The sequence below is a fragment of the Oryctolagus cuniculus genome, chromosome 1 (assembly GCF_964237555.1).
Source record: "Oryctolagus cuniculus chromosome 1, mOryCun1.1, whole genome shotgun sequence".
NCBI classification, from domain to species: Eukaryota; Metazoa; Chordata; class Mammalia; order Lagomorpha; family Leporidae; genus Oryctolagus; species Oryctolagus cuniculus.
Window position 1 is genome coordinate 122,711,833 of NC_091432.1, and position 25,812 is coordinate 122,737,644.

At 40.1% G+C, this 25,812-nt stretch overlaps 1 protein-coding gene across 5 annotated transcripts in view; it reads right to left on the minus strand.

Moving 5' to 3' along the window:
• ARHGAP32 (Rho GTPase activating protein 32) overlaps positions 1 to 25,812 on the minus strand; it is a 318,668-nt gene that overhangs the window by 122,307 nt on the left and 170,549 nt on the right. For all 5 annotated transcript variants that reach the window (XM_070048333.1, XM_070048334.1, XM_070048328.1 and 2 more), the window contains one exon: positions 7,617 to 7,703. In XM_070048333.1, coding sequence (XP_069904434.1) covers positions 7,617 to 7,703 — 87 coding nt within the window. The remainder of the gene's footprint in view (positions 1 to 7,616; positions 7,704 to 25,812) is intronic.

Below are 25,812 nucleotides of genomic sequence, written 5' to 3' on the forward strand. Positions count from 1 at the left end.
AAAAAATTCATGGAAAATAAAATGCTTATTTCTCTGCTACAAGAACTCTTTGAAGTCCTCTCATGTACATGGATTTCAATATTTTTCTGTAACAAAATAAATGTATTGTTTAAGATTTTTATTCATTTGAAAGATGGAGACAGAGAGCTCTCATCGGCTGGTTCACTCTCCAAATGTCTACAAAAGCTGGGGCTAGGCCACGCCAAAGTCAGGAGCTGGGAACTTAGTCCAGGTCTACAACATGGGTGGCAGGAACACAAGCACTTGAGACATCATCTGCTGTCTCCCAGGAAGCACTTTAGCAGAAAGTTGGAATTGGAAACGGATCCGGGACTAAACCTAGGCATCACAGGAGATGTGGGTGTCCCAAGCAGCATGCTACCCAACAGGGCAAACACCTGCCTCGAAACCTACCTTTCTTTTGTTTTCACATTTTTTTAAGATTCATTTTATTTGAAATGCAGAGGGAGAAAGGGGGAGAGAGAGAGAAAGAGAGAGAGAGAGAAAGAGAGAGAGAGAAAAAGCATCCACACACTGGCTCAACTCCCCAAATAGCCACAATGGCCAAGGCTGGGCAAGGCCAAAGCCAAGAGCCAGGAACTTGACCCAGATCTCCCACATGGGTAACAGCGGGCCCAAGTAGTTCAGCCATCTTCCGCTTGCCCAGGGACATTAGAAGGGAGCTGGATCAGAAGTGAAGCTGTGGAGACTCAAACCCAGTGCCCATTTAGGATGCCACTGTCGCAGGCAGTGACTTAACCCACTGTACCACAACACTGGCCCCTAAACTTATCTCTTAATGGCATTTTTTCTATGAACTTTTTGAAGTACACTTATATGTGAACAAAAGAGAACAAAAAAGAGACCTGATTTGAATCTTGGCTTCACCCTTTCTTAAATGCAGAACCTTACACGTTACTCCCAATCTTACACAGCAGCGACAGTGAAAGGGGAATGACAATGCTGCTGATTCACAGAAGCATCCAGAGAGTTAAACCGAACGCTGGCGCTCTGCCTAGATACTCTGTCGGTGCACAGATGCTCCACCAGCATTAGCATTCACCCCCACTCCCATAGCAACCGCATTTTCTAAAGGGACTGAGCAGAGGAGGAGATACTGAACACCATGGAGTGTGTTTCTGGTGGAATTTCAAGCATGGGAACATAAGAGAACAGGAGATGCTTTGAGGCAGGGAAGCATAACCCTGAAACCAACTGTTCTCCCCACCTCCCATAACCTGAATGTGACTTCAGATGACTATAAATATATATACAATTCTTGATCTTTAGAAAAAATAAATGATTAAATGATTCTGTATCAAAAAGTAGTTAACATGACTTCATACTCTCCAACTTCAGTAGGAATCATCAATATCAACTACTCTAGAGCTGACAATGAGATGATAAAATATTAATTGTTTTACTAAGCAATAGTTACACCACAAAACTGTACTTATGGAAGGAAAAGATCAAACAGGATTTTCATTAGGATACATGTTAAAATCAATTCCCATAGCAGTTGGGTTTAAATTAGTCATTTTAAAATTAATACTTAGGAGTGGGCATTCAGCACAGCAGTTAAGATGCTGCTTGCATCACCCAACAACACAGCTCTGGGCTCCTGGGTTTGGCTCAGCTCGTCACTAGCTGTTTTGGGCATTTGAAGGAAGGTACCAGTAGATGGAAGATCTCCTCCTCTCTCTTTTTCTCTCTATCCAACTCCTTTCAAATAAGATGGAAGTTTGAAAAACAATGTTTTTAAAGAGTAGCTGATGCTTACTTATCTGCCAAAGAATAAAGCAACACACAACCTGGTTAAAGGATTCGACGCCCTGGACATTATACTCACAAATGTTTATTCTATGCAGTTGTGCTCCATAATCAATCAGGGTTTATCTAATTTTCTTCACTTTTAGATCATTAAATATTCAGCATCTGGAAACAGTAAAGTTTTCTTTCTATATCTATCATGACATTCCTGAATTTCCTAGGATCTTTGTCAATTTTCAATAATTTTACATTAAGATTTTTGAGAAGTATGTGATTTGCAGAGGAAAAAGCAGTAGGCTGAGGGACTGATCAACTTCAGAAACAAATTGGAGACAGCATTTCTTCATCCACAGAAGCTGATGTTTGATATTTTGTTTGTTTCTTTACTTGGAGAACAGAACAAAAAGATAAGGGAAGGAATATTAGTTAAGATAACATACTCTAAGCACAAATAGTGTGCAAGAAAGAGAACTGAGGGTTCCAACAGGGCGTCACGGATCTATTCTTCAAGGTATCTGAGAGAGTGCTGTTATCCATGGACACTATTCAGCTGAAACACACGAACAAGGCAACATGAAATCTGTATGATTGGCATCTGTTCTCACTGTTTTGAGCCCATGCTATGTCAGCTGTGAAGTATTTCACTACTACTAAGACTACATCTATTACCCTGGGATTGCACTCAGTTGGCCTTGACTATCCTTCCTCAGGGCCTCCAAATTATAAGGTTTAATTTTAATTTTTATTTATTTTCTTTTCATTTGAGAGAGAGAGAAAGAATGAGAATATGAATTTCCTCCATCCACCGGTTCACTTCCCAAATGCACACAACAGCTGGGGTGTGCCAGGCTGGTGTTAGGAACCAGGAACTCAATCCACGTCTCCCATGTGGGTGGCAGAGACCTAAGACCTGCTGCCACTCAGGGTGCACATTAGCAGGAAGCTGGAATCTGAAGCAGAGCTAGGCCTGAAATCCAGGCACTCCTACACGGGATGCAGGCATCCCAAGCAGTATCTTAACTATTACCTCAAATGTTCTCCCTGTAAAGTTCATTTAAATGTATATACGTAGATTAATTTATTAGGTTACATAGATATAGATATAGATATGAATGCTATATAAGGCCCTTGTCCACTGTAATTACACAAATAAACTAGATGGTCAGTTTCAGTGTACTTATATAATTCTTAACACTTGGAATATATGTGCAATTTTAGGGTAGCCAACCAAATCATATTAGAAAATGGTACCATAGTAGGATGGGTTAAACTCCTGGTCCTTTAATTTTATGACATTGGAAAGTTATGTACTATCTTGAGTCTTTGCTTTACTATCTCTAAGATGAAAACAAGGCTACTGGTCTCACAAAGCTGTCGTCGGAATTAAATTACATACTATTTGTCACAATATCTGTGTACCATACATATACATGATCAAGAAACACCTGCCAGATTTGTATCTATTCATGGAACACAATGGTTTACATGTTTGGGTTATCTAAAAAGGAATAAAATATTTAAAAAGCAGGCACAGCCACAATGAAAAGGGTCAAAATAAGACCTGAAGAAATTAGTACCATTTGCCACAAAGGAAAAAGATGATAGCCATTTGCCAGTTCTAAGTTAAGAGAATAAGAGAAGGTTAAAAAGGAAGAACCTAAATTTTTTTATTAAATAAACAACTTCAGGTGCAACCTATTTAAAAAATAGAAATCAGAGCCAGCACCGTAGCTCACTTGGTTAATCCTCTGCCTGCGACACCGCCATCCCACATGGGTGCCAGGTTCTAGTCCTGGTTGCCCCTCTTCCAGTCCAGCTCTCTGCTGGGGCCCGGGAAGGCAGTGGAGTGTGGGGAGCAACTGGGAGCAACCCGGACTAGACTAAGTTACTGGAATTAAGACTTATTCTATGCATCTGCTCTCCCACAATATGGCGCTGAGAAGGGAGAAGCAACTTCTACACAGCTGCCTCCAGTTCAACTAATAAACTGTAGGACCTGCTCCTGATTGGAGGAGAACAGCGTACTCGGCGTGTGGGTAGCAGAGTTGGGATTGGTGGAAGAGGACTATAAAGGAGGAGAGAGACAACATGCACCGGGAACATCTAAGGGGAACATCTGAGGGAACACCTGTGCAGCCCCCGAGAGAGCCGGCCGGCGGTGTGCCGCTCCCCCGCGGAAGTGGGGAATGTGGCAGGGGGAACCGCCCTTCCACGGAGGTGGAAGGGTCGGTAGCCAACCCGGGAAGAACCAGCAGCAAACCCGGGGAGGGCCGAGCAGACGAAAGAACAGCGCAGGGTCCTGTGTCGTTCCTCCACGAAGAGGGGGAGCGACAGTGGAGGATGGCCAAAGTGCTTGGGCCCTGCACCCACATGGGAGACCAGGAGGAAGCACCTGGTTCCTGGCTTCGGACCAGTGTAGCTCCGGCCGTAACAGCCATTTTGGGGGTGAACCAGTGGAAGGAAGACCTTTCTATCTGTCTCTTTCTCTCACTGTCTAACTCTGTCAAATAAAAAGAAAAAGAAAATAAATAAAAATAAATAAAAAACAGAAATCATTGAATAGCTTCTGGAACAGATTACATCAGTGTGAAGTATACAATGATGACCTTATCTGAAGACTAAGCAATTTCTTAAATCTGTTCGAAACTGAAAATTCCAAGGAGATGTAGAAAAAGCTGGGAGCTAGGAAGCTAATGTCCTTAGTAGATCCTGCTACTTAGATTCCATGTAGTTTAGGACAGCCACCTCACTAAGGTGAGCCTCAGTTTCCTCGTTTACATAATTAGAGGGTTTGATTATGAGTCTTAGTTATAAAAATTATTCCAGTTTAATATGACTTCTGGTGACATATGGTTAGCCGTGGGAATCCATCAAACATTACTTACAGTGTAACAGAGAAGAGGTTCAAGGGCATTATTACAATACAGTAAATTACTACTTTGATGTAGTAAGTAGTATGTTGAGTAGTCTGAATTTTTTAATTAGCTTAACAAGATATTTACAAGTAGATAATAACCTATCTAGGTCACTAATACATGAGGTACAAACAAATAACTAACATTCCAATATTGGTATCCAAACACCATGCTTATCTTTTGAAGCTCATTTTGAAAAAAAAGCATAGATACTTTAATATTTTGTTCGCAGGAATAAAAATATTATCATTCTTGGATGCTATACAGAATATAGATTAATTAACGGTTTTTTCCAAGCCAAACTGTATATAGCTTTATCAAGGATTCTTTTCATAAACAATCATGGTATTTCAGATAGGATATGGGCAGACAATCATGACAGTACATAACAACTTTCAACTTTGCTTTTCAGTGGACTACCAGAATCAGAAAACCACCATGAAACCCAATAAAGTCTTCATCTGGTGCTCTGAAAAGGGGAAGTTTAGAGTGAGGGCTGACATTTCGCATTTAGCATGCTGTTTAACAACATTTCACAAGCTGACCCTGGCTTTCACAAATGAAACGAAAATCGCAGAATGATCAATCTGAAGATCCACAATCTAGAAAAAGAACCTTTTTGGAACCACTGCTCTCTTGAAGGACACCCTACCAGTGTTGTCTCTGTGAAGTCTAGACTGCCTGTCTTACTGGTAACAAGTTTTGGGGGTGCAGATCCCAACAGGTCTCTGGGCTTAAGGGAGTTAAGTCTGTGCTGAAGGTAGGCAGGGAGGAGCACGGCAGAACAAGTTAGGTTGTACAGGGATTGGTGAATTCACTCCTGACAACCCAAGCCTGTACTCCAGATAAGTAAGATACACTTGTATTCATTATTAGTAACAGTTGATCAAAAAAAGTTCTTGATAGTACCGCCAAAAATAAACTCACCTAACAGAAGCATTTTTACAAAATATTACATGAAACTTAGTGATTTAAAGCAGCCTGCTTCCTCAAAGAAATTGTGACAGAATAAAACATATAAATAATATGTGTTAAAAGACACGAATGCTATGTGACTTAGGCCATCTTATTTAATACAAGTAAAATTTGATTTCCAATCCCATATACTGACACCTAAAAGTAAAAGCACTTAATCTGGGAACAGTTCCCTCAGCATCAACAAACCTGAAAACTTAAGTAGTTCCTTTATGATATAAGCACTAAAATGTTTAGATTATTTAATTTTAACTTCATGTACATGATTAATATTTTTTGAGACAAATCATGAATGTTGTGAATCTTACTTTCTCTCAAAGAAAACAAAAAAACTTACTTTGTAATTCACTAACAGGAAGAAGGCTCAATGAATGTAAAATAAATAAAGAAGTATACAAAGTGCTTATATGATAGAGGATGTAATACTACAACTGATATATTTAAAAATCTCATTAGGAGCAAGTCATAAAATTACCCTCAAAAAGTTCTAATCAAGAAACAGCAAACTTCAAACACACACATCTTATTGGTTAGAAAATATGAGTGGCATCTGAGGCAGAAAAAACTTAAGTCACTGTTTTTTTAACAGTACATGATCAACTGCTGTTTCATGTTACCTAATGACCAATAAATTATACCTTTCTTTTACTCTTAAAAGAAGTATTTTCACTTAAGGGTGTAAATCAGTAACTGCAAAACCAGTGTTACTAAATTGATCATGTCATCTCTGAGTGCATGTAGAAATGTTAACACGACCAGGAGTAAGATATCCATTAGTATAGTCACTGTTGCTTATTCCTAAGTGCTCAAAGCCTTAGGGAAAATGCAGAGTAGCTGCGATGCTAAACCACACATTCCACCAAGTGTGTACAAACAGATTATGAGGATACTTCAAAAAGTCTGTGGAAAAGGGAATTAAAAGCTATTCGTTCTAGCCCTAACCTAACTGTAGCCCTAACTTAAATTTTTTGAAACTGTAAAATTTTTGAAGTTGTGTATGAGAAGTCTTCATAAAGTTAATGTAAAATGTATATTGTGCAAAAATAGATATAAAATTTTTTATCAAAATACACATCTTTTAATTCCATTTTCACAAACTTTCTGAAATAGCTTATTTCCTTTTAAAATGATACCATTCATTTTCTTAAAAATTTTAAAATTTACTTATTTTTATTTTATTTGAAAGGCAGAGAGACAGAAGGAAAGAAACAGACGGAGAGAGATCTTGCATCTGCTAGTGCTTATCCCAAAAACCTGCAACAGCTAGAGCTGGGCCAGGCTGAAATCAAGAGCCGAAACTCAATCCAGGTTCACTCACATGGTGGCAAGAATCCAGGTACTTGAGTCGACATCTGTAGCCTCTGCGGGTATGTAACCACAGGAAGCTGCATCAGAAGCTGAGTAGTCAGGACTCAAACCAGGCAATGAGATGCAGGTGTCCCAAACAGCAATTTAACTGCTGTTTCAAGTGCACCCCCTTTGTTTGCTTTTTTATTTTTAAGGATTTGTTTATTTGAAAGGTAGAGTGACACAGAAAGAGGGAGAGACTGAAAGAAAGGTATTTTCAATCCACTGGTCATTTCCAAATGGCTTTTACAGCCTACGGTGGTCTAGGCTAAGGCCAGGAGTCATTAGAACTCCATCTGGGTCTCCCATGGGTGGCAGTTACCAAAGTACTAAGGGCATCATGTACTGCCCTCCCGGACGCATTAGCAGGGAGCTGGATAGGAAGCAGAGCAGCTAGGACTCAAACTAGTGCTCCAATATGGCAGGTGGGCATCCCAAGCAGCATCCTAACCTGCTACACCACAATGCCTGCTCAATTTCACATCAATATTATGTAAGTTTCCATGGGTTATAATTCTTTGGCAATTTGAGAAAGATACTGTATAAAGGAAATTAAAAACTCAAAATAACTCTCATTAACTTTATGTGAAATGGAGAACACAAAATTACCTGACAAGCAATCTGCACGAGGTAGACCAGCTCTTTAGATTCACAGCCATTTTTCATTACTTCATTCTGTTCTTCTGAAAGTGAAAGCTGTAATACAGAAGAATGGGAGAGGGAAAGTCATGCTTAATGAACTAGCATTTAAGAATACCTTGTCCCGTACATCAATATAATGTCAGACATGGCCCTGTTACTTATAAATGCGGATAAAATAAAACTCCATTTCTAGGAACCTTTTGGTACACTGCATCTAAAATGGAAAAACTCATAAAAGCAGTGAATAAAGCACATCCATTCTGGTGCAGTCTTCATTTGCTTCTTTAAGTGGTGCACACATGAAAGGAAGGCATTAACCTGGGTACTGAGAGACAGAAAGGCTTAATAACTTCAAAGAACCCAGACTATTTTTTTTTTTTGACAGGCAGAGTGGACTGTGAGAGAGAGAGAGACAGAGAGAAAGGTCTTCCTTTGCTGTTGGTTCACCCTCCAATTGTCGCCACGGCTGGCGCACTGCGGCCAGCACACTGCGCTGATCCGAAGGAAGGAGCCAGGTGCTTCTCCTGGTCTCCCATGGGGTGCAGGGCCCAAGCACTTGGGCCATCCTCCACTGCCTTCCCTGGCCACAGCAGAGAGCTGGCCTGGCAGAGGGGCAACCGGGAAAGAATCCGGCACCCCTACCGGGACTAGAACCCGGTGTTCCGGCGCCGCTAGGTGGAGGATTAGCCTAGTGAGCCGCGGCGGCGGCCCAAGAACCCAGACTATTACAGATTGCAACTGGCAGCCCAGAGAACAGCTGGTGCCTATAGACCTGTTTCATTTCAGACTTAGCATGTGGATCTGCACACTGGATTTTATTTTGTTTTTATTTAAAATAGCAACCAACATGTGCAAGCTAAGTTTCCAAATGAAAAATACTTATTTCTGGCTTCTACTGAAAACTCAGAAAATTAGGATTATTAGGGCCTATAAGACTCTCCAAAAGAGTTTGCCACAGAGCTAGTAGTATTTTTTTGTCGGCATCTAGGCTAAGTGTTAACTGTCATTCATCAGACTTGTGTTGTTATTTTTCTCATACCCCATATGCTTTGATTCATTTATGTAATACATCTGCCCCATCTTTGTGAACTTGCCATTCTGTTCCAAAGTTGGACAACCCTGAGTTAAATGTGTCAGTAAATGGCTATGTAATATCAACCTCCCTACTTACTCTCTTCTCTGAAAATCAAGATGATATAAAGCTATTGAAATTTGTAGGCAATAAATAAGAAGATACGTACCTATGAAATACATGAATCTCTTATCTTTATATTAATTAAGATTAAAAGTAGAAGATATGTAGACAGTTCATGGTAGTCAATAAGTACTTCACAAATGTAGCATATCAATAACAAATATAATAAATACAAAGTTGATGAAGGTATATTCTCTATTTAGGAAAGCAGTGTCTGACACTGAGTATTTAAAAAAAAAAACATATTTTAAGTAGAAGAATTTCCCAAGAAAAAACCATCAGTACACTATCCAAAATATGCCAGATCACCTGCGTATTTTTATTAAAAAAAAATCCAAGAACTAAGGGTAAAAAGAAACAGGAATGAAACAAGTTTCAGAAAGTAACAAGACTTACACCAGGTCTGGTAGAGAAGCAAGAGGATAAAGAACCTACCTTAGACAAATGAGAAAGTAGTCAAACCTGGAGTGACTGCAGGTAGAGTTAAGGACAAACTAAAATTACAGGGAGCACTCTGTAGCAGAATGTGAACGCCCACTCATCCACTGATTCCCACAGGTAATCAAGGGCACACCAAGGCTGGGGCAAAGCAGCCTTGCAAAGCAGAGACACACAAACCTGTGAGTTTGGCAGCCAATCTCTGTCGACACGCAGTGAGGGGCAGTAAAACAGATCACAGAGAAACTGAAGGATGTCCCTCTGAGTACACTCAGCAACAGAGGACGGCACAGCAAAGCTGAGGGAAATCCACTGAGACACCATATGATGTAGCTGCCTTGGTGGTCCAGGGAAGGGCAGAGGAACGGGAGCCCTCCAGAGCCACAGGAAGCTGGGAGAGGAGTGCGCAACCAGGTTGTAAAGAGCGGAAAACGTGCTCCTTCTCAGGGCTGAAGACTGTGGCTCTGGGAGAAAGCACAGAGGCATCTTCAGCTTTCTCTGTGAAAGACACCTCCAGAACCCACCCTCAGGATATTTAAAGGCTGTGAAAAACTCAGTCACATAAGACCTGCCAAAGGTCAGATCCACATCAAATGTAGAGCAATCTGACTTGGTCCCCAAATCTGAAACCCTGGAAGAAGAGATAAGCTCTCTCCTGGAGATAAATATTACTTACTTCCATCTTAGTCTTTTATATAATGTTATTTCACATTAAAAAAAATTACAAAACACACAGAGAAGGAAGATAATGTGACCCCTGGTCACAAGAAGAGACAATAAAATAAAGCAGACACAGAAATGAACCAGATATACAATTAATAAGTAAAAGAGTATAAAACAACGTTGAAAAGTAAAACAATGTAAAAAGACATCTAGAAAGGAGGGATTCTGAAAAGATGGCACAACAGGAAGCTCCAGGCGTCTGTCTCACCACCTAGACAGTCTGATATACTATTTTGGAACTCTGGTACCTACTGAAAACTTGCAACTTTCAAGGAAAGGTTTGGATGGGAAATTGTACTTCATTTTGCCAGTATCGGCTTTAAACACACTGGCAGTTGCTCATCCCTCACTCCCAGTACTGGGACAGGCAGCTGTGTGCATATTCCTGAACAGTGTCTACAGACCTCACAGCAGCCAAGGTGGGCAAAGGGATCCTGACTTCGAATATCGGGGGTCTATGCTGTGATTGCTGATTACCGCTCCTGATCACAGAGGTACAAAGGGGTATGTGGCCATTGTAGTGCAACTTCCAATGCTGTGGCAAGCCCCTTCCCCTCTGACTGAAGTGAATTATGGAAGACGTAAAGGGCCAATGCCTTTTCCCTTCTCCCCATCCTTGTATTTTTCTTTTCCCCTTTTGGGAGACAGACATCAAGGACTAGGGCATTCAACAGCAACTGTGTATATGGGAAAATTAGGAAGTGACTGCATATACATAGGGAAAGGTGCAGGCTCAGAAAAGACCAAGAAGACATTAAGTTTATCCCCAAGGCTCATCCTCAGCGCAGGCCAAAAGAAAAACAAACAAACAACATCCGAAACAAACAGAAACAGGAATAAAAAACCAGCAAGCTCAGAGGAAGAGGGAAAATCTGATTTTCAGAAATTCTACATTATTAGATTCAAATGTGCATTTTTTTTTTTTAAAAAAAGGCATGTAAAGAAACAAGAGTGGTCAATTCATAGGGAAAAAAGAATCAACATATATTGTCCCTGAAAAAGCCTGATGCTTGATCTACTATCAACTGCTGTAAAGAAGTTAAAGAACAAAAGGAAGAAGTATAAAGGGGTAAAAACCTAAAAATAAACCATAAAGAAATCTATAGCCAAAAAGTGTAACAACTAGAGTGGAAAGTTTACTTGAGGGATTTAAAAGAAAGTTTTAGTATACAGAAGAAAAAAAATCAGTGGCCTTGCAGACAGGACAATAGAAATGATGGGGTCTGATGAACAGAAAGAGAAAGGGCTGAAGGAAAGCGAGCAGAGCCTAGCAGAGCACAAGATACCGTCAGGAAGACCAACCAATGTGAGAATGCTAGAAAAATCAGAGAGGTGAACAGTGCAAAGATATGAAAATAAGTATCCCACAAGGGAGACCTGGATCAGGTTCCTGGCTCACAGCTGCAGCCAGGCCTGGTCTCAGCTATTGCAGACTTCTGGGGAGTGACATGAATTCTCTCTGCCTTCTCTCTCTCTCTCTCAAATAAATAAATAAATAAATAAGGGAGGGATGGAGAGAGAGAAGAGGGAAGAAAAAGTGAAGAGATTTTATCTTTTATCAAAAATTTTCCAATAAACAAATTCCCTGAACCTGACAGCTTCACAATGAATCCCCAATGAATTCTAAAAAATACTTAAAGAAATTTTTTCAAACATTTCCAAAGAACTAAAAAAGAGGAAACACTCTTTACTTCAATTTATGACACCAGCATTAACCTGATACTAAAGACAAAGGTACTACTTGAAAACTTCAGACTAATATCCCTTTATGAACAATGATGCAAAAATCCTCAACAAAATACTAGCAAACCAAACTCAGCATCATACTAAAAATCTTACACATGAGAATTATTTCTGGAATGCAAGGATGGTTCAACACACAAAAATCAATCAATATAATACACCACAAAGTTAACAAAATAAAGAAAAAAAACACAAGGTCATTTTATCTGGCATAGGAAAATGATGTGGCTAAATTCAACACCCTTTTATGATAAAATAAAATAATTTGGAAGAGAAGGTAATTTTCTCAACAAAATAAAGTCCACATATGAAACACAACTAAATCATGCTCAATGATGAAAATCTGTTAAATATTTCCTGTAATATCAAATCAAGCCAAGAATGCTGATTTTCATCACCATTCAACACAGTACTAGAATTCTAGTCAGAGCAAGAAAAACAAATAAAAGTGTCCAAATTGAAGCGGAAGAAATACAGTTATCTCTGTTCTCATAGGATATGATCTTATATGGAGAGGACCTTAAAGACTGCGCACAACAAAAAGTAATACATGAACCCAGCAAAGTTAAAGGATACAAAATCAACCATCAAAAATTAGTTGTATTCCTATACATTACAATCCAAACCAAAACCCCATTGATTTTTTTTAACAAAAACAGAATACCCATCCTGAAATTCGTATGAATTCTGAAGAAACCCTAAGTAGCCAAAACAATCTTGAAAAAAGAAAAAAAGAACAAAATTGGAGGAGGCACAGTTACTTCCTGCTTTTAAAACTTATTACTTAGCTGCCGACCACAGCGGCCATTGGAGGGTGAACCAACGGCAAAGGAAGACCTTTCTCTCTGTCTCTCTCTCACTGTCCACTCTGCCTGTCAAAAAATAAAATAAAATAAAAACTTATTACTTAGCTATAATAATCAAAACAGTGAGGTATACACATAAAATAGAGTCTAATGAAAAAGAACAGGGCCCTGAAATAAACTCTCACATTTATGCCCAAAAGATTTTTGCAAGGGTATCAAGACTATTCAACAAGGAAAGGACAGTCTTCAACAAATGACAATAGAAAACTAGATATCCACATGCAGGATACATGTGGATATCTAGTGATTAGGTTAAAAATTATGTTAAAATTTGGTTAAAAAAATAGTAGAACCCTAAACAGTACATACAGAAATTACCTCAAAATAGGTGAAAGACCGGAAGGTGAGAACTAATACTACAAAAATCTTAGAAGAAAACACAGGAAAAAAACATCAACACAGTGGATTTGGCAATAATTTCTTAGGAATGACACAGATGGCACCAGCACTAGCACTGGACTTCACAAAATTTGCATCAACACATACTATCTAGAGAGCAAAAAGACAACCCAAAGAATGAGGGAAATTTGCAAATCATGCATCTGATAAGAGATTAGTACCTAGATATACAGAGAACAAGACCAAAAAGAAAAACAACTCAATTCAGAAAGAGGCAAAGGACTTGAATAGATAGATGTTTACCCAAAGAAGAATATAAATAGCCAATGTGAATTATTAGGAAAATGAAAACCTAAACTACAGTAAGATACCACCTCACACCCATTAGGACAGCTATCACCCAAAATCAGAAAATAAGGGCTATCATAACTGTAATCATAATATGTGAGGGACAATTAACAACAAAAAGAAATGTGTGTGCCTACCCCAGCACCTTGAGAGGTATCTGGTATCTCAGTGGGGATGACTATGCGTTTGATGAATAACTGAATAAACAAACCGTGTCTCACTGGAATATGGTACTCCTTTTCCAAACTGAATTCCTCATCTTTCTTCACATATTCTCTTCTTTCTTGAATTCCCAAACTAAATAAACTACACAGCCTTTCATTGGTTGACCAACCTAATCACTCCAGGTTCCTCTTTTCTTCCCCCAACGAACTTTCTACATTCCCAGACTCAAGATCTACCCTTAACCTTTGAGTCCTTTATCTCTGCTGTTTTTCACACCTGTCCCTTTTCCCCATGTCCTACTGTTGCTTCTCGGACCTGACTGTAGGCCTCCTTGCATTGCATCTGGATGACTGCAGAGCAGATGATGACAAGTCTTCCAACTAGTCTCTCTCTGCCTCCCATTACACACTGATCATGGGATTCTCGTCTCAAAACCTCACAGTCCTTTCCCATTTCCTGCTAAACAGGTACTGAAAAGTCCAAATACCTTAGATGACTGTTGAATCTCTAGGCATTTCCATTCTTCCCCAATTCATTCTCATCCCTTCCAGGTGCTTTTACCTGCATTATTTGCCTTGCCCAAGTGTTCTTCACCTGTATCTCTATATATCCAACTTCTATACAATTTCAAATAAAGATGAGGACTTTTGAATGACACAGGAAATAACTTCTCTTGTTAAAAATTGTTAACATTTATTACATTCTTCTTACCTTACATTTATTGCTATATTGCTTGTTTCTTTGAGGAAAGACTCTACTAACTTCATCAGTGGTGCACTCATAGGTGGCTCTAGCATACAAGGTATTCAATAAAAAGCATCCAGAATAATAAAATTATTATTTGAAAGGCAGAGAAGCAGACAGACACAGTTTGCTCTACCACATGCTGGTCCACTCCCTAAATGCCTATAAGAGCCAGCGGCAGGCCAGACCAAAGCCAAGAGCTGGGACCTCAATCTACGCCTCCCACACTGATGGCCAGGACTCAAATACTTGAGCCATGACCTGCTGTCTCCCAGGGTGTGCATTAGCAGGAAGCCAGAATCAGGAACCACTGCTGGGACTCAAAACCAGGCACTCTGATAAGTAATGCTGCCATCCCAAGCAGCAGCTGAGGTTTGAAAACAAGTCTGAATATTAATGTGTTTGATACAGTACTCCTGACATTAACAGAATATACTGTAAAGACTGAGGTACATTTGCCAATGGAAATTTATAATAACTCAATAATTTATGTAATTTTTACTACCGTCAAAATAACAGTATCTGAATCATTTGTTTATTAGGAATAGTAAGCAGGATTTCCAAATCTCATTATTTCCAAATTCCTTCTAAATCTATCTTTGGAATTATTTTTTCTGTATTCTTTTCACTTTTCCATCACTGTGGAAATTAAGCACATTAGTGTTGTTAGAATCTTTTTTTAAAAAAAAAGATTTATTTATTTATTTGAAAGTCAGAGTTAAACAGAGAGAGAAGGTGAGGCAGAGAGAGAGGTCTTCCATCCGCTGGTTCACTCCCCAGATGACCACAATGGCCGGAGCTGTGCTGATCTGAATCCAGGAGCCAGGAGCTTTTTCCCGGGGCCTCCCATGTGGGGTGCAGGGGCCCAAGGACTTAGCCCATCTTCCACTGCTTTCCCAGACCTTAGCAGAGAGCTGGATCAGAAGTGGAGCAGCCAGTACTTGAACCGGCGCCCATATGGGATGCCGGCATTGCAGGCAGTGCTCTACCCGCTACACCACAGTGCCGGCCCCTGGAATCTTTTAAAAATATAACTCCCTTCAGCAACTTTCAGATGTTCAGAAGAATCCTTTTTGTACATGAAGAATGTAAATCAGTAGCGCATAGCAGGGTAGAAGTTTATCCCTGCCCACACAGGAAGGCATACATCAAAGTCTAATTAACAGATTGCAAACTGGGCACAAAACTTTTATTCATCTTTTATAGTTCTACAGTGATTGCAGTTTCACTGTGTCACAGCTATGGAGTCTGTAAACAAGTTTCTTTTCATCTCAGTAGCTTGTAGATGTGGAAATATGAAAAATCGTTCCCAATAAACAATATAACCTGGTCCACCCACCCTACTTTTACCTCCCACTATTCAACTCAGAGAATAATGCTTTGAAATTACTGAGTTCTGGGTGCTAAGTGGAAGAATAACCCTACAGAGAAGTTGCGTCTTACGGGGTCAATAAATGAAAAGAGTTGTAATTCCAGCACTTAAAGCACAATCAATAACAGACAAAATCATCCTTCAAATTTATTAGGAAAACACACAACAGTTTTTCCTTCCAGAACTGAAATAGAGCACTACTTCCTCAATTGAATACCATAATAAATAACTGATTTGCTCATATTTAAAAATACCAAGCACCCTCAACTCTGTGTAATGCCCACAGTAAGAAGAAAATAAGACACAAAAGTGGAATCACTTCTCTTACCTACTTCTCTCTCACACTTGTTAGGAAACAATGCTTTGTGGATTCTTCCCATTTCTGCATGGTCAGGGCTTTCTGAGCACAGAGCACTGGCATCTGTGTTAAAGGATGACTGAACAGCAGCCCTAAACCCAGATCTTCCAGAGACAGAAAGTTTTATCTCTCTACTCGAGTTGCATGTTTACATTCCAGGGTGTTTCTAAAATAAAGATCTTTTAATTATTTTCCCCAGAGAAGGCTTATTCACATTCCAAAGTTCTCTCTTCCCATCTCAAGAAAGGAGAATGGGCAGAAATGTCAGCTACCCTACTTAAGCTCCAAGTCCCAAAATTGCAGAATTCCTCTTATGATACAAAAGCCCAGGGTAAACACAGGGTGTATCTGGTTACCATAACATCACTCCATCGAGAACCAGGGCCCAAGGAGCCAACACAAGTTATTCTTGAAGTAAATAAAAGGCCTGACCTCTGACCCAGAGACCTTCTATCTTGGTTAGAGTGTGAGTGTGAGTGTGAGAGTGTGTGCCTAATTGTTAGTTTATAAGCAGGGTAACTTCTGGGACCCTTCACAGCCTCGGGCTTAACTTTTTTAGTCAGTTATAGTTACTTGAGAAGCAAGAGACAGGGAGAGATCCCATCTTGCTGGTTCATTCCCTAAATGCCTGCGACCAGCAAGGTTGAAACAGGCGAAAGGCAGGTCTGGGAACTCAATCCCACATGGAAGACAGGGCCCAACTACTTGAGCCATCATCTGTTGTCTTGCAGGGTGCACATTAGGAGGAAACAGAATCCTGAGTAGAGCCAAGATTCAAATCCAGGAATTCCGATACGGGATACTGTCGCTCCCCCTCTTCGTGGAGGAGCAACACAGGACCCTGCGCTGTTCTTTCGTCTGCTCGGCCCTCCCCGGGTTTGCTGCTGGTTCTTCCCGGGTTGGCTACTATCCCTTCCACCTCCGTGGAAGGGCAGTTCCCCCTGGCCGCATTCCCCACTTCCGCAGGGGAGCGGCACACCGCCGGCCGGCTCTACTCGGGGGCTGCACAGGTGTTCCTTCAGCTAGATGTTCCCCATAGATGTTCCCCAGTGCATGCCGTCTCTCTCCTCCTTTATAGTCCTCCTCCGCCAATCCCAACTCGGCTGCCCACACGCCGAGTACGCTGCTCTCCAATCAGGAGCAAGTCCTACAGTTAATTGGTTGAACTGGAGGCAGCTGTGCGGAAGCTATTTACTTCTCTCCCAGCGCCATATTGTGGGAGAGCAGATGCATAGAATAAGTCTTAATTCGAGTAACTTAGTCTAGTCCGGATTGCTCCCCACAGGATACAAGCTTCCCATCAACCCTAAAGCGCTAGGCCAAATGCTCACCCCAACAATACTGCTTCTCGAGCATACTCAGCTGAATTCCTGTAAGTGAGCTGCAAGTGTAACTGTGACTCCACTGGAGATGGATTTTTTCATAATCCAGCTGCCTTCACACACCAAACTCTTCAGCTGCATAATCTCAAATGAGATACAGTTAAATGCCGGTATCTGGATGACCACATCATTGATAACTCACTACCTGAACTATTCATTCCAAATCCTCCCCACAAGTAATAGTGATTTCCTAGGGTAAAAGGAGTATTAGTACACAATGTTCAGAAAATTAGGGCTGAAATTATTGTTTCTTTTGGTTCAAGCAAAACTAAACATTTTGGTCAGCTGTCAATAGTATACTAGGTTGGACTGTTTCAAATGTTTACAGGTATAATAATACGTACTTTTATAAAATAAGATCTTTTTAATTGAAAATATCCACAAGTTAATCTGCAAACTGCAAGCATCTTAAAATGAAGGGAAGTCATTTTCCTTGGTTTATTCATTGTTATTAATGATGCAGTGGCTCACTTGCATAGGAAGTACTCTGGTAATGCACCTCCCTTATCTCAAAATTGCATTACATTCAAGCCATCTGGACAACCACAGCTTTCCACATCTTACAGGTGGTCATTTGATTTCATCTTGAGCTTCCTCACAACTTCTGCCTTTCTCCGAAGGACTTTAACAATTACTGAGCAGGGGCTGGCGTTGTGGTGTTCTGTGTAAAGCTGCTGGTATCCCTACCATAAGGGCACTGGTTCATATCCTGGCTGCTCCACTTCTGATTCAGATCCCCAACAATAGCCTTGGAAAGCAGTGGAATAAGGCCCAAGTGCTTTGGCCCCTACCACCCACGTGGAAGGCTGCAGGGAAGTTCTTGGCTCCTGGCTTCAGCCTGGCCCAGTCCTGGCTGTCGCAGCCATCTGGGGAGTGAACCAATGCTAGAAGATATTTCTCTCTCTCTCTCTCTCTCTCTCGCTCGCTCTGACTTTCACATAAATAAATCTTTAAAAACTTAAAGAATTAAATAAAAATAAAACTTCTTGATCAATCTGGTTTGTTTTTAAATTTTCTCAATTTTCAGTTATCTATAACATAATAAGAATAGATACATTTATATATCTCTTTATACATAAGAAAACTGAGGACCAGGATCATTGGGAATTTATTTAAGATGGCATGAGTTACACGGCAAGATTATGCATCATACTTCAAGTACATTAAAGATATAGGATAATTCAGAACATGGTTTATTCCTTCTTGGTAAAATAAGAGTTCTGTCACTTTATTCTGTTCCAGCATTACAAAAGAACATGTAGAATGGCTTCAGAATCAGACTGCCTTGATTCGAATACAAGCTTCATCACTTAACAGCTATGATCTTAAGTAAGTTTTTAAAATTCTTTTTACCTTAATATACTGATCTGAAACTACTGAGAGGAGTTAACAGGGCAGTGTACAAACATAATTCAGCATAATGCCTGGCTCTTGAAAGCATTCAAGAAATACTGGCCTGTGTATTTTTTTTTTTTTTTTTTTTTGACAGGCAGAGTGGACAGTGAGAGAGAGAGAGACAGAGAAAAAGGTCTTCCTTTGCCGTTGGTTCACCCTCCAATGGCCGCCGCGGCCCGCGCGCTGTGGCCGATTGCAGCGGCCAGGTGCTTCTCCTGGTCTCCCATGGGGTGCAGGGCCCAAGCACTTGGGCCATCCTCCACTGCACTCTCTGGCCACAGCAGAGAGCTGGCCTGGAAGAGGGGCAACTGGGACAGAATCCGGCACCCCGACCGGGACTAGAACCCGGTGTGCTGGCACCGCAAGGCAGAGGATTAGCCTAGTGAGCCACAGCGCCGACCTGGCTTGTGTATTTTTAACTATAATTCTGATTACTTCATTGTAAATGACACTTGGATTTTAAAAATTTTTATATTATTTCTCCTCAATATTTTTAGACTAGGGTCAAACTTCACTTTCTTCCTTCCATATTTCCCAGGGTCAAAGCAAGAATGGGTAATGACAGTCATATCTGCATTTCTGAGCCACCTGCATATAAGTTTTCTACAGAAAATTTAAGACATGGATATTACATTCATCCTTTTCATATGCTTATTTCTGTCTAAATCTGAGCTCTTCCATTCAGGTTAATTTAATGCTTTCTATGGAACTGGGTAAAAAGAAACACATTCATTCAACCAGACAATAAAGTCAATGTAAATCAAACACACCCAATTTGCCATCCTACACACTAGATGGCAGTACAACACAAAGCACAGAAGGAAGGGACCAAGGCTTCAAACTCAAGGAGCACAATCAGTTTTTGTGGGTTTTTTTTTTTTTTTTTTTGCATAGTACAAGGTCTTTTTTTTTTCCTTCTTACAGAAGAATATTTCATGAAATGTGTATAAAACTATGTTTTTGGACAACAGAAATATTACAACATGGAAAAGAAATGCAGTAAGGATAAGTTTACAGAGCTCAAAAATATATGTCTTTAGTTAAAAGAAGCAGCTTCTTAATTATTGATCTCTATTTATCTCTTTTTTTTTCTTTTGAGATTTTAATTCCTGTAAACAAAACACATGCCATTTCTATATCAAAACATTTATACATTGTTTTTCAAAAAGAAACTACACAATTTGGCCAAAATACTATTCAGCAGAAGATATGCAAACATGTATGTACTTACTAAAAATCGATAGCTAAAAGCAAATAAACTATTAACAATATCTACAGCATTTAATTTTTCTAAAGGTAAGAGCCATAAATAGTACAATACTGATATTTAAGAAGGGCACCTAACAGTTGTTAACATGCATGTTCTAGTAAGTATATACATATGTATTATTCTTAACCATTTTCCAGGCAAAAAACAACTAAACTTTCAATTCTAAAAACAACAATAAAAATGTAAAATAGGAAAAAATATGCTTAGGAATCAAGGTATTAAAAATGAGTAAGAAAAAAAGCTTTATCAATAAAACCATAAGTTCTTCACTAAGATCAAAGGTTGTGTGTTTTGTTTTGTTTTGTTTTGTTTTGTTTTGTTTTGTTTTGTTTTGTTTTTGACAGGCAGGGTGGACAGTGAGAGAGACAGAGAGAAAGGTCTTCCTTTTGTTGGTTCACCCCACAATGGCCGCTGCGCCCTGGCACACTGCGGCCTGCGCAACGCACACTGATCCAAAGCCAGGAGCTAGGGCTCAAGGACTGGGGCCATCCTCCACTGCACTCCCAGGCCACAGCAGAGAGCTAAACTGGAAGAGGAGCAACCAGGACAGACTCCGGAGCCCCGACCAGGACAGACTCCGGAGCCCCGACCAGGACTAGAACCCGGGGTGCTGGCGCCGCAGGCGGAGGATTAGCCTACTGAGCTGTGGCACCGGCCCACTAAGATCAAATTTTAATAATGTCTTATAACCCAGAAATTTGAAAAACTGCAGTAAATGGACAGTTTTCTAAGAGAATATAAGTGATTAAAATGGGCCAAAGGAGACAGAAAGAACTTAATAGCCCAATAATGAAATCCTAAATTGAAACAGTAAAGATTAAGTCCCTAATGGGTAACCCAGCTCAAAAGATTCTGAAAGAAAATATCTACTAAATCTTCAAAGAACAGGTAATTCCCACTTACACAAACTATTTCACAGCATTTAGTTAAAAAAAGAGCAAAGGCCAATGGAAATTCTCCAAACTCAGGCTAGTGGACTGCTATATAGGTCAACATCACTAATTGACATGCTTGCAAAATTATAAAAGTAGAGCGAAGAAAGCAATTTCTTTTTAAGATAATCTAGTAGAATGTATCCCAGGAATGTAAGATATTTCAACAACCTTCCTCTATGACTAGAGAAATTCTTAATACTGATTTTTAAAGATAGCTTATTTGTGCTCTAGGCAAGTGGACGAAAATAAGAATGTGACATGGTACAATCTATCCTGCCCTAAGGTATTATAAGTATTTTTTCACTGGAAGAATTGGAGTGATATATACAGATATACAGGGTTCCAACAGTCCATCTTTAATGAGACCCTCTATTACAAGTGTATTTCCTTTCTTCCTTATCAGAAATGGGATAATTACCTCACTATGTTCCTAAATCTATACATATGAAATACATGAAATTTTTTCAGCTTATAGGAATAAAAAAAAAAAAAAAAACAAGAAACAGGATACTGTCTTTTATGAACTACCTCCTCTAGCTTTTTAATTTTAATTTTTAGCCCCCCTCTGTATCTTTTGTATGTACTGAGGGATCAATTTTTCTTCTTATTATTTGTTTCAATGGAACTTTCTTAGGATTTCTAATTGTCCACCATCTACTCTGAGTCCCAATCCTAATTTAATAATTATATCTCTACCTAGAAGGTTGGTTTTTGCCTCTGGAACACATAGGAAAAATCCTGACCCTAATTTTGGGACCTGAAATCCTTCCCTTTTTTACGCCAGACACTGGCTTTTATTTTTTAAGATAACTTTTGTGCCATTTGGTTGACAAGCAAGGGAGGACTGGGCAGCCCAGAGTCCATCAGGAATATTAACTCCTCCCCTTCAAGGCTTCCTGGTAGGATCTGTTGAAGAGGAACCCTGACCCTGCTGAAGTCCATGAGGTGAATTATCTTCTATTTTTAATGCCAGGCAATTTTTTTAAATGGCCCAGCTTTCCACAGTTAGAACATTCAGCAGCTCTAGGTGTATGTTAGCCAGTTTTAGGAGCTACTCTTTCCCCCTTTATGATCTTTTGGCCCATTTCCCTACAAAGGGACCTTTCTCTTAACCTCCTGTCCATTACTTCTACTGTGGATATCATAATCTTTGCCTTTTGCTTTTGTTTCTCTTCATCTCTCCTTAGAAAAACTTTCTGAGCTTCTTTTCGTAATTCCTCAATTGATCTTTCATTTAAACCATCCAGTTTTGTAATTTCTTAGTGCTATCAGGCCAGCTCTTAGTGACAAAGTTGACTTTTAACAAACCTTGCCCAGCTGACTCGGGGTCAAGCCCAGCATATTTTCTCCCATGATCTCTAAGCCATTCTGAGAAAGCAGAGGGGGTTTCTTCTTTCTGTGTTCGGCTGTTACTGTGGTTGCTGAACTTCAAATGCCTCTGAGACACGTTGTGACGTAGGGGCTGATTTTCTAATTCCCTTGATCACTGATTCCCTAGATCTTGCATTTTTGCTCTGCTATGTGGGGAGTTATTATTCCACTGGGGACCTCTGGGAACTTGTCCTAAGCTGAAGAGACTCACGGTCCAGGGGGATGTTCTCTTTCCCAAATGACCAGAGCTGCCCTCCTGATCATCCCCCATTCCTCTCCTGTGAATAATATATTCATTATGGACATCATTTCCACCCATGCATGTATAGTAGCTGGGACTCAAGAATTAGTTTAATTGATATGCCTGACCAACTGAGTCTTCCAAAAAGTGGCCTCATTTCTTTCTCAAAATTTCTAACTTACGTACTAGGAGCAGTGCTGGGGCCAGCACTGTAGCACAGTGGGTAAAGCCGCTGCCTGCAGTGCCCACATATGGCGCCCATATGGGCGCTGGTTTGGGTCTCAGCTGCTCCACTTATGATCCAGCTCTCTGCTATGTCCTGTGAAAGCAGCAGAAGATGGTCCAAATCCTTAGGCCCCTGCACCAGTGTGGGAGATTCAAAAGAAGCTTCTGGCTTCTGCTTCAGATCAGCCCAGCTCCAGCCAGTGCTGTCAATGGGGGAGTGAACCAGTGGATGGAAGACTTTCTCTCTCTCTCTCTTTCTCTGCATCTCTGTTAACTCTGCCTTTCAAATAAATAAATAAATCTTTAAAAATTTTTAAAAAAAGGAGCAGTGACAAAATCAATTTCTCCCTGCCTCACCGGGACTTCCTAAGTGGGTACATATTAGCTCGCTCACCTTGTCACACCTCAGTTCTCTAAATCAGAGCTCACAATTCATGTACAATATCTTAGCTAGAAAGAACATTAGCTATCACATAGTACTTACTATATCCAGGAACCACACTCCCTCTCAGTGAGAAGATAGGGAAAAAACAAGACCAAGATTAACATATGACTCCCTACCCCATGCAGGGGGTCAAGAGAGCATGGCTCAGTGAGAACTCGCCCACTGTCCACCACACCAGCAACACTTCTTGCATGTCAACACCATGTTACAGCACACTTTACAGCTGAGCTGAGAGTGAATCAGGATGGGCAGACCATTTGTCTAAGAGCACTGCTAGAAAGGTGCCGAAATGAGACTGGAACACATTTGTGCATTCTAAAGCTTATTTTACACCAGAAAAAAACATAGACAGGCTTGACACTCACTGTACGAGAAACAAACTGGGTTAAAACAAAGGAATGACTTAAAAACAGACCACCTTTTTTCAAATTCTGGATCTCCTATTTACTATCCATACAATCCCTGGCAAACCTCTTCATCACTCACAAATCCTACGTCTATCTCTCTAAACTGGCGATTTGAGAACCTAATTCACAGGATCCGTGTAAGGCACCAACCAAGCTTTATTCTTCCGAATACACAGCTCACTTGCCAACTCCCACATGGATCCGGAAATGCTCCCTCCTGTCACCCATTAACTGTGTACATGCAGGTGTACCCACTTCCAGACCACTGACTGTGGTTTGTCTAGGCCTGGCCAGAGCAGTTAAGAAGACAGACAAGCCTCAAAGAATACTGATTTTTTAAAAACAGAAAAATGAACAGCAAAGGATATAACAAAGTTCACAGAATGAGAAATAGAAATGATTTAGAAGTATAAAATAAAGTACAATTTTACTCATAACTAAAGAAACACAAATTACAATAACAAATGATGCCATGCTTCACCTACTGTATAGGTAAAAACATAAGATCATAAGATGTTTCACTGCCACTGCTAAGAATGTGAGAAAAAATACTCATATTTGCTATAAAACAAATAGGCACTTTTTAAAAAAATTAACAAATTCCAACATTTTAAACTGAATATATCCTTTGACCTAGTGAATCACCTTAGAACATTTTATTTAATGAATATAGTCATATCAATAAGCCCAAACTGTCCACCCACAGAACACTGATTAAATCAAATAGTATGTAATTTTTAAAATGAAATACCATGTAGCTATGAAAAACAAAAAGATAATTCCAAATTACTGAATTGACTGATAAATAAGCCCAAGATAATACTTCCAAGTAAAAAATTAAGTTTCAAGGCACTGTATAGTAGAATTCTATTTGCGTTTTTAAAAGATTATGGCTAGCTAGCTAGTTATTGCTAGAATTCTATCTGCGGATACTGGTGTATATTTCACAAATATATAGAAAAGTTATAAACAGTTATATTATCAATATTTAACAGAAAGGACAGAATATGAAGAGATTTTTAACTAGCACTTGTATTTTTTTAAAGATTTATTTATTTATTTGAAAGTTAGTGTTACACAGAGAGAGAAGGAGAGGCAGAAAGAGAAGATGGAGAGAGATGTCTTCCGTCTGCTGGTTTCACACCCTAGATGGCCGCAATGGCCGGAGCTGCACTGATCCAAAGCCAGGAGCCAGGAACTTCTTCCAGGTCTCCCACGTGGGCACAAAGGTCCAAGGACTTGGGCTATCTTCTAATACTTTCCCAGGCTAAAGCAGAGAGCTGGATTGAAAGTGGAGCAGCCGGGACTCGAACTGATACCTATGTGGGATGCCTACATTGTAGGGTGGGACTTTAACCTGCTACACCATAGTGCTGGCCCTAGCATTTGTATTTTTAATTATCTATTCCATTTGATGTTTTATAATAAGCTCTTAATAAAAGGACTATATATTCCTATCTCATAAGAGCAAAATTTAAATGAATAAAAATAAGAAAACAATATTTTTAAAGTCAACTGTATCTCTTCAAATTTAAACTCATTTACCTATTCACCTCATTCATCCATTCATTCAACAAATATTTATTAGGCACCATCTGGAAGCTGGCAGGGGATCAAATTGAGAGGGAGAAGATAAATAATAAAAAAAAACGGACTTGCCAAATGGTGGCAGGTGCTCTGGAGAGGAAACAAGCACAGGAGGACAAGAAGGAATAGTGGTGACTCGGGTCACATTCTTTAGTAGGAAAGGTGTTCTGAGAAGACAACATTGGTGCAAGTGTGCTAAGAGGGGAGGCACCGGGGCGCTGTGGCATAGTAGGCTAACTTACACTTGTGGCGCCAGCATCCCTGCTGATGGCCTGGGATAGCAGTAGAGAATGGCCCGAGTACCTGGGCCCCTGCACCCGCGTGAGAGACCCGGAAGAAGCTCCTGGATCCTGGCTTCGGATCAGCCCAACTCTGGCCACTGCGGCCATCTGGGGAGTGAACCAGCAGACAGAAGACCTTTCTCTCTGTTTCTAGCTCTATCTCTTGAATAAATAAATAAAATTAAAAAGAGGGGAGTCACCAAGGTACATGGACATCCCGGGGGGCTTACAAGTGGAGAGAACAGGAATCACAAGCTCCCTGAGGAGGGAAGATGTGTTGGAGAGGAGGAAATGGGCCGCAGTGACTTTTTTTTTTTTTTTTTTTTTTGGACA